We start from the raw sequence: 9426 nt of genomic DNA on the forward strand, positions 1-9426 counted from the left end.
GGAATACAACATACATTGTATATTTATGTTAAATATATGATCTTATTATATAGATAGCAGTGTTTTATCGAATGTTCCCAGTGAAATAAATTTCGATATTTTACACTGTGGAATAAATTCAGTAATTTCACTCTCGGACTTTCTCCCGCCAAAACGTCAGAACTTTGAAATCAATCCGCTGTTCACAAAATTTGAAATTTATGTTAAAAATAGCAACGAACAATCGAGGAAATCTATTTAACAAATAGGACAATCAATTGGATTTTGTGGAAATAGGATCACTCATGCCAAGAACGCAATAAGATTTAACTCGTGTGCGGAACTCGTTAAATCTATGCGTTCTTCGGAACTCGTGATTATTTTTTGGTTATTCACTACTTCCAATGCATTATCCTATTATTCATGTTTTTATGGTTTATTTCTTATGTCTTTATTCACATACGGGAAGCAACATATACAATGTACATGTGTGTTTTAACATGCATATGTTCTGCAAATGAAAACATATGTTGCTTTCTATGTCTTGGTTTCACCTCTGATTTAAGAAGAACGAATACTTACGACAAGAAGCTAAAAAAAGATTAAATAAACTGTGTTATTTCGCCATAACTATTTGTAAGTGTGTCATATTACCATCGAATTCTTACCCTAAAATGTTAATTTATTATGGTAAAAGAGAGACAACTCAGCAGTATTTTATTGATCAGTTCGATACGAAATGGTAATTCCTAAAGTGATTTAAAATTATGCTTGCACATATTGTTGCAAAGCTAATGTTATTTTAGTGATTCCTACATTAATTATGCTAGCAAATAAGTACAATATACACTGATATTAGAAATTCCATATCAAACAAGCAACAGTTCGACTTATTCTTAATTATGCGTTTTTTGTTGTTTTGTTTTTGTGGTTTTTTCTGTGTTTGTACTGTTTTACTCATTTGTGCCTAGTCGTATCATTCATGAAGTACTGGAAGAGAATTTTCCTAAATATGTATAAAGTATAAACCGTGAAACCAGCTTTTGACATCAGCCTGATACTTTTGTTCTAAATATAGAACGAACAAGCTTGCTGTTGACGGAATCCCAGTTTATGAAACAGTATTAAAAAAATGTGTTTCTTACTGAACTTTCACCGTTCGTTCTTTTACCGAACATGATATGTATTTCAACACCTGCTTTCGGAAAAAAAGCCAGTTCAGGGTTTACAGTCGTTGGTGCGTGTACAGGTAGAATTCTTTACGCACTATACAGGTACATGTATAAGCAAAAAAATTACTATAAAAGATATAACTTACACAGTTTTGTTGCTGTCAGCAGAGCGCCTGGACTAATGTAAACGCTTGAGTTCTGATTCTGCATACAAGCCTGTGGGTATTGGGTAGCTATTACTGTGCTATTTTCCTTGGCAGATACGACCTACATATTACAAAGTTTGAATTACCAATGAATTCTTATCGAAAAAAAGTGATATGGCATTTGTTAATAGAGATCACACCAAAGAATATTTATTTAATATATAGCTGGATTACCCTGATAGAGGGCAATGTTAAAACCAGTATATTGAGACCTTACGTTATGTATTCTTACACGTAGGGCTCAGTGGACTAAGGACGACTCGAGGCTCTCAGTGCTTCTAAGGTCAGGTTAAAATGTAAAAATTACAATAATAAAGAATGGGAAATAATATAAATCACACATGAAACAGCAGAATTATTATACACATGTGACAAATTTAAATTGTGAAGGCAAAGCAATATACTTAGTAATATTTTACGTGCATAACATGAAAATCTGAAATTGGTCAATTCATCTGGTGTTGTGCTGTCTGCATTATACACCGTAACGTAAACTTCATCCCCTGACGCAACGTAATATACACAGTTTATAAGTCCTTCAGCTGAAAAAAAGAACAACAATGGTTTCAGTGCGTATCAAAAAAAATCATTTTCTAATATTACAAATGCCTGATTTAGTAATATTATAAAATATCACACATTTTGTTATATTACAAATTGAATTTGTAATATTAGAAAATGAATTTGTAATAATAGAAAATAAATTTGTAATATTGGAAAATCAGTCACATTTTTTAATATTACAAAATGATTTTCTAATATTAAAAAATCGTCATTGAATACAAAAATCCATTTTCTAATATTAGAAAATAAATTTCTTATATTCAAAAATAGTTTTTTTAATATTAGAAATTCAATTGAATTTTTAATATTAAAAAAGTGTTTTGTGATAAAAGAAATCTGATTTGTAATATTAGAAAATGAATTTGTAATATTAAAAAATCATTTTTAATATTAGAAAAAGCTCATTTTTGTCAACTTTGGCTTGCCATATATGTACTTATTTTTTGGAGATTTGTTGAACTTGACCACTGTTCTACCTGAATTTTCAAATAGGTATGAGTTTTTTGTAAAAAAAAAACAGTCTCTCGATACTTTATTTTGTTTTACTACATGTACAGTTAAACTTGTTCGTCATATAAAGTGTACCTGAGTAGGCCTGAACTGCACTGCACATCGTATAGTTAAACTCCAGCCCTGATTGGTCAATACAGGAGTCCAGGTAAGAATCGCCGGTGCACTCGTTACCGCTACCAGAGTCAAACTCATATTCAAACTTTCCCAGAAAAGCCTTTGGGCAAGTTATTTTTGCTGAAGCTAAGCCACCTGTTAGTCAATTTGAAAGTTATTAAGTAGCACTCCAGCTAAGAATCATGCAAAATGTGATTCATGGTAGGAAAGCCACATATTTTTATTTTTGATATTTTGTTTAAAATGTCATAGTAAACAGTAAGTAACATGCGGTTTTTTATACAACCCATGTTCATAGGAGATAAAAATTATATAGAATGCACTGTAGATTTCAAAATTAAGGGAGACAACTCTGTAAATGACATTCATATACAATAGAATCTAACGGATTTTCAATGTTGATTATCTCCTAAGAGTAGGCAGATTCGAATGAATAATTACACATTTTGGAATATAGACCCACAAAACAACTTAATTACAAAAATAAAAATATGTAGCCTTTTTTTGGGATGTATCACATTTTTCAGATTTTGCATGATTCTTACAAAGACAGCTACTTAGTGAATTTAATTTGTTTTTACATCGATCTAGATCAGCTTAAACTATGTTGCATCAGATATAAGTTGTTGCTTTATGATTTCTAGGTCCCATGATCCCGTAATATGCCTGTAGTGACTTGTGTCGTGTAAATAATATATCCGGTCGCATAAAGAATGTTCTCATTTGGCTATGGCTATTGTATAGCTCCTTGAAGATCTACATAAATGTACATGTACGCCCGAAATTAATAGATTTGCGACAGAATATGCAAAAGGGGGCCTAACTCATGAGAATCACATAGACTTAATTTGTCAATGTTATAAAAAAAATGTTGTCAAACTTTCGATTTGTCAAGTATTAAGGGTGATGTTTATTCTTCGTTTGTTGATGTCCCTATTAAACTTCTGTAAATGTTCAATTCAATTTATACAAAATTGTAGCACGTGTAACTTACCATCACGAACCAGCACTCTGATTGCTGATTTGTCGTAAGGACCAGTCACTATACAATCAGTACCGAGAGAAAAGGAAGATGACGTAGAACGCAACAGGAACCGAGAGTTGGTTGTGTTCAACATTACAGCTTTAAATAAGAAGGTAACGAACTATAATTGTTCAATTCACCAAAATACCCAAATAATATACGGATACAGACAAAACACTTTCAAAATTATGAACTCATCTCTGCTTTCTTTGCTTTTCTTCTCTACTCCGCTTGTTTTTTTAACCATGGACATAAGTTCTAAAATTCTCGTCATACTAGTAAATGTTCTTTAAGTTTGTCTGATAGATCGTTAGAGTGCATATTTCAGTTCTAAATTTCGTTTGCTCGCGGAGTTTTAAGACTGTATTTGCTAACATAAAAACAATATTGACATGTTTGAAGCGTGTAGGATCTTTTTTTTTTATTTGTATTTATTTTCAATTGCTTTCATGCGTTGTTTAGGCCATTGAACACAGTTTTGTTTTTGTTTCATTTAAGTACCACTCTAGGTAAGAATCATGCAAAATGTGATTCATTGGTAAAAAGCCTATATATTTTTATTTTTTGATATTTTGTTTGAATTGCCATAGTAAACAGAAATTGACATTCAGTTTTTCATATAACCCGTGTTCTTAGGAGATAAAAATTATATACAATGAACTGTAGGTTTCAAAATTAAGGGAAATAACTCTGTAAATGACACTCAAATACAATAGAATCTATTGGACTTTCGATGTTGATTATTTCCTAAGAGCAGGCAGATTTGAATAAATAATTACACATTTCATAGTATAGACCCATAAAACAACTTAGTTACAAAATTAAAAATATGTAGCCTTTTTTTTGGGGTGTATCACATTTTTCAGATTTGCATGATTCTCACAAAGACAGCTACTTAAACATTCGACAGTTACTCTATTTACCTGTTGCGCTATAGTAAGTTATCTTATCTGCTGAAACAGATAGTAAACTCCAGCACATGGTGATTTGGAACTGAGCAAAATATTGCGTAAACACATCTGACCTAATAAGAAAAAAATGCATAATCTAACTGATTCAAAATGATTTTTAATGAAGACAACTATTTCATTTTTTTTGAGTAGCATACATAATATCCAACAGCTACACGTAAGGGATACATATTATTTTTTTTGCTTTATATGTGTAACAAAGTCGATATATGTCAGTAATATACTTACACTAATACATGATCTAGATACTAAAAGGAGGACTTCAGCTATGATGTTTAGGGGCTGAGAACTGTAACATTAAATGGGTTTGCTTTGATTAATGCTGGTTTTCAGAAATGTAAAACATCGGTGTTTTCCCAAGTAGTTTTCCAGTTCCAACGTTTGACATTAAGTTGTAGTTTTCTACAATTATTGGCTGGTTTGCTGTCATTTGTTATTTTGATTATTTTTAACCTTTAGTTTTGAATACATACGTGATGTAGTAAATGGCTCCTAGTGTTGAATACATACGTGATGTAGTAAATGTCTCCTAGTGTTGAATACATACGTGATGTAGTAAATGTCTCCTAGTGTTGAATACATACGTGATGTAGTAAATGTCTCCTAGCGAGTCTTCACAATTGAAGATCTGCACGTCAAACTGGGACAGTATTAAGGTGTTAGAATCTACTTTTACGAGTTTGTTTGTCAATGTGAATTGTGATTGGAGAAAGACGGCTTCTCCTAAGTCGCTTCCATGCCAAACTCCTCTCAGCTGACTAGGAAAAGTACATGTCGCATCTGAAATTATCACATTAAACGATATCACTACATCGGCAAACTATTGAAAACAATATGGCTGTGAAAGCCATAGAAGGGAAAATCTATTTTTGGTATGTTATTTTACATACAAGTAAGTCTAACTCAACCGTTTTAAAATACGTGTTACACAGAAGGTGTCCTGCTACATATGACAAAACCGTTAAAATATTACGACAAGAACACTTACACCTACATTGTAAGTTGATGCTTGTTTTAGCGGTAATATTCACCAAATTGCCGTCCTGGTGGAGATACAATGAAGTATAAACTCATATCATATCATTTGCGGTTGTTGAATGTCGGTAATTTAAAGTTGAAATAGAAGCTTTGAATCGAACATAGTAGATAACATTTATCTATGTTATTAAAAAAAAACCTAATGTTCATATAAAAACAGAAAATGTATCAATGCATCGTACATACATGAAGTAAGATAATTAAACAACTTTTGAATATTCTTACCTATTCTACATGAAGAAAAAAACAACAACAAAAGGACGATAATCCAATTCATCATCACGCCAATGTTAAAAATGGGGGTCACATTTTTTCACAAAATTTTGATTTTTCCTTTGGTCGCCATTTTGTAGTTTTAAATCTTCATCTTTGCAAACATTTAACCGGGAATTTTACTAAGTCGTAATTCTGTTGTTACAAGATTAGCTATGGTGATTTGGATTAGAGAGGATTTAAAGTCAATCTACTGAAATACCGGCAGGTTACGTACTTGTAAAAAGAAAATACAAAATGCTATGCATGTATTGGTAAACATGGTACAAAGCTGTTTACTTGATAGTTCATATTAAAAAGTATGCACTTAATTGATAGGAAACACAATGTATTTTGTCAACTTACATTTGCAACAAGACCATGCAAAGCAATGCAAATTTACTACCGTTTTCTGGGTAATCCTACATGTATCATTATAAATAGATACATGTATCTCCTGCGACATTATCCCTTTCGCATTCATTTTTATACGAAACAAAACGTGTCACCTCCAATGCAAGTGATAAATGAAAAGAAATTTCATCACATAAATCATTCGAAAATAAGTAATACCCCCCTTTTTTGGTGGGGATGGCAAATTTAAATGTAATTTAAATATGCAGTTCATGGAATAGTCATATGATAATATCATATTTTCACGACTTCTCTTTTACCAAATTTAATTAAAACAAAATAAAACAAGGAATATTTTTAAACTGACTAATAATCATCGTTGACGTTTGATGGAAGTCACTGGCTTTTTTCTTATTCTATGTTTTTGACACGGTTCCAACTTACTTTATAACGTGCGTAGCTAAAAACTCTCCCTGATTCTTACGTTAAATCACTTTACAAAGAAAGCATGCTTATTTTCATTTATAGATTAATATGCAATATAGTTTGGGAAAATCGGATTATTCTAATCCAAAAACGATTAGTAAGAATACACTAATCTTAGTGACCAACGATTTCAACTCATAAACAAAGGAATTTTGGGTAGCGTTTTAACAGACTCAGAGACATTTTTCGAGAAAAAATATCAAAATGTAAAATAATCATTAAAGTGGGAAAATCGAAGTTCAAGCGTTTTTCGCTTGTTTTAAATCAAAATGGTCTGATGAAGAATTCTAAAACACAACCTAAGAATGGGATTAAAAACAAGTGAACATATTGGAATATACATCTTCCTCATTTCCCTACTGGCATTAGTATCTGTTGGTATGTACTTTTTTATATTATAGGGCCATTCAATGCTATTTTCTAGGTACTCAAAACGATGTACATGAAAAAATATATGACTTTTTATACCGCCTATATACATGTATATAGCCAGAAGAAATGACGATGGAGGGTGTTTTTCGTGTTTAGTAGTTGGTGCAGTCAAAATGTAAATGCAGGTAAGGAGACACCCACAGAAAAGACTATTTTGGGTCTGAAAACCCAAGAAAAATTATTTTAGATTGTCTATTTTACTATGAAGTTTGTTTTTGCACAAATACCACCATGTTGATTATGCTGATTTCATCAGTAAGTCTTCAGTATGAGCAATAGTCAAGGGACGACCCTTGATGTAGATTTGTCAATAAAAAAGGCACATAACTCATCAGCGAGCAGTCAGTAAATGAAAAAGTAAATGACAAATATAAGAAATATAAATGCTTTGATGACCACATCGTTATATGCATAATTTTCACATACATGTATATAAAATGATGCATAAAGCTCTGGTGGATCCAGCAATTTACATCCGGGACTGTGCGTCATCAAATAGATCGAACTATGGCCTTCAAAATGAGAACAAATACCCGAAGTGTAAGGTGTCGAGTTAATTTTTTTTTATCCCAAATAAATTCAACAAGGGAGTATATACTTATTTTAATACTGGATTCTGCTTTCGGGAGAAATGTAATTAATTTGACTACTTAAGTAGCAGTCTTAGTAAGAATCATGCAATTTCTGTAATACGTGATACACCCCAAAAAGGCTGCACGTTTATTTTTGTAATTATTTTTGTGGATCTATATGATGAAATATATAACCATTCATTCTAATCTGTGTGCTCTTAGGAGATAATTCAGATCAAAATTCAATAGTGTCTATTCTGTTTCATTTTCATTAACAGAGTTATCTCCCTTAATGATGAATTATAATGTACATTCTATATATTTGTTATCTCCTATGAAAACCTACATGTTAATTTCTGTTTACTATGACATTTTAAATAAAATATCAAAAATAAAAATATATAGTCTTTACAACCACTAATCATATTTGCATGATTCTTAGCTAGAGTACTACTTAATACTCAACCCGTAGGAATGAAGTGTTCTAAATTAGTTTTATATTAACATTTTGCAATATTACAAATTATCGTTCAGCAATTGACATGGTTTGTTTACATAACAACATATAATTTCATCATCTGTTACATATTTTTACGTGTTCAATCAATCAAATACAAAAACCTATTACTTTAAAGAAAGTTATAACAGTTAAGTAGTTCGGAAAATTATTTAAATTATATATCATTTCCTGATAAAAATATGGTGTGAAAAAGTAAAAATTAAAAAACAAACAAACAATCAAAAACAAAAGAGAAAAAAATAAGAAAAGGAAAACAAAACAAAACAGAGACCGCGGTGGAAAGCAAGCAAGAGAAGCAGTATGGTCAGGAATTCAATGATAATCAGCACAACAAGACTGAAAATAAACATGGTAATAGCAAAAAGTCATTTTATAAGAATTATCACAAGAATAACAAAGTCTATTTAAAAATAGAAATTAAGCTTGTACTTATGGTAAAAGAAAATCTTCAAGAAATTCTGACCAGATACAATGTTCTCATGTCATGACAACTGAAATGCAACATAAAAAAATATAATAACATCAATTAATTTATCACATTTAAGCATGCATGGAATATACAAGTGATTGATAAAGAAAACATGTTTAATCATTGCTACCCCTATTTTTAGATGGCAGTTGTACCTTCCCATCATATCTCAACGGTGTTTGGTTCAGCAGCAATGGCGGAACCCTCACCTTTGACAGTACATCATTTGCCAACTTTAAAATATCAGACAGCATTGGTAAACACACGTTCACGTGTCATTCCACCAGCGGGAGTAAATATCTCAGCGTGTATGTATTCTTGATATGAAAAAAAATATGAAAAACTAAATTAATTTTCAGTTTTGACAGTCTTTGATTTATGTATTCCCACAAATTTAGCGAAACTTGTCTGAACCAGACGTTCAAAGTTTAAAAAGTTTCTTTATAATAGTTTAAATGACTGACTTACCTGAACCAGTCAGAGAGCTGAAAGGAGTTCGGTTAAGGGAGTTTTCACCGTACATGCTGAATACATAATAATGTCATAATACACAAATGATACTAAAAAAAAACTAAACTGAAACAGACTAAATTTAAATTGAATAGAATGTCCGTGGCAAGACAGCTTTTGTTACATGTGTCTGTAACATGAATAATTTTAAGATGAATAAAGTTCAGCAGTGCAGTTTTCTTTCAATAAGGTGTTGGAAAACCTTAAATTTGATAATATAAAAAAAGAAACAAATAGAAGAACAAATAAC

The 9426-nt window shown here is 31.2% G+C and overlaps 1 protein-coding gene across 3 annotated transcripts; it reads right to left on the bottom strand.

Moving 5' to 3' along the window:
- Positions 1-475: 475 nt before the first annotated feature.
- On the bottom strand, positions 476-5954 carry LOC148604964 (uncharacterized). Of its 3 annotated transcripts, none has more exons than XM_088548731.1 (8): positions 5807-5954; positions 5128-5323; positions 4496-4596; positions 3543-3671; positions 2507-2683; positions 1781-1899; positions 1298-1418; positions 476-570 (listed from the first exon to the last, which is right to left on the bottom strand). In XM_088548731.1, exons 1-8 carry the CDS (start codon positions 5859-5861, stop codon positions 530-532), a joined length of 939 nt encoding a protein of 312 aa, XP_088404857.1. In that variant the 5' UTR covers positions 5862-5954; the 3' UTR covers positions 476-529. The 3 variants fall into 3 exon arrangements, 2 of the variants coding, with proteins under 2 accessions (XP_088404857.1, XP_088404858.1); XR_015915918.1 differs by having other exon boundaries at positions 561-570; positions 1777-1899; XM_088548732.1 differs by lacking the exons at positions 5128-5323; positions 5807-5954 and adding an exon at positions 5017-5117.
- Positions 5955-9426: the final 3472 nt, after the last annotated feature.

This window comes from Perna viridis, chromosome 10 (genome assembly GCF_037379345.1).
Source record: "Perna viridis isolate PV_CMFRI_1.1 ecotype Kerala chromosome 10, ASM3737934v1, whole genome shotgun sequence".
NCBI lineage: Eukaryota > Metazoa > Mollusca > Bivalvia > Mytilida > Mytilidae > Perna > Perna viridis.

Excerpts from the sequence above, each read along its gene's own strand:
- LOC148604964 (XM_088548731.1), bottom strand. The coding sequence starts at position 5,861 with ATGATGAATTGGATTATCGTCCTTTTGTTGTTGTTTTTTTCTTCATGT. Across the intron at positions 1,900-2,506 it reads TGCAGTTCAGGCCTACTCAG|CTGAAGGACTTATAAACTGT; the intron begins GTACACTTTATA and ends TCTTTTTTTCAG. Across the intron at positions 571-1,297 it reads GCTGACAGCAACAAAACTGT|CTTCTTGTCGTAAGTATTCG; the intron begins GTAAGTTATATC and ends ATCTTTTTTTAG.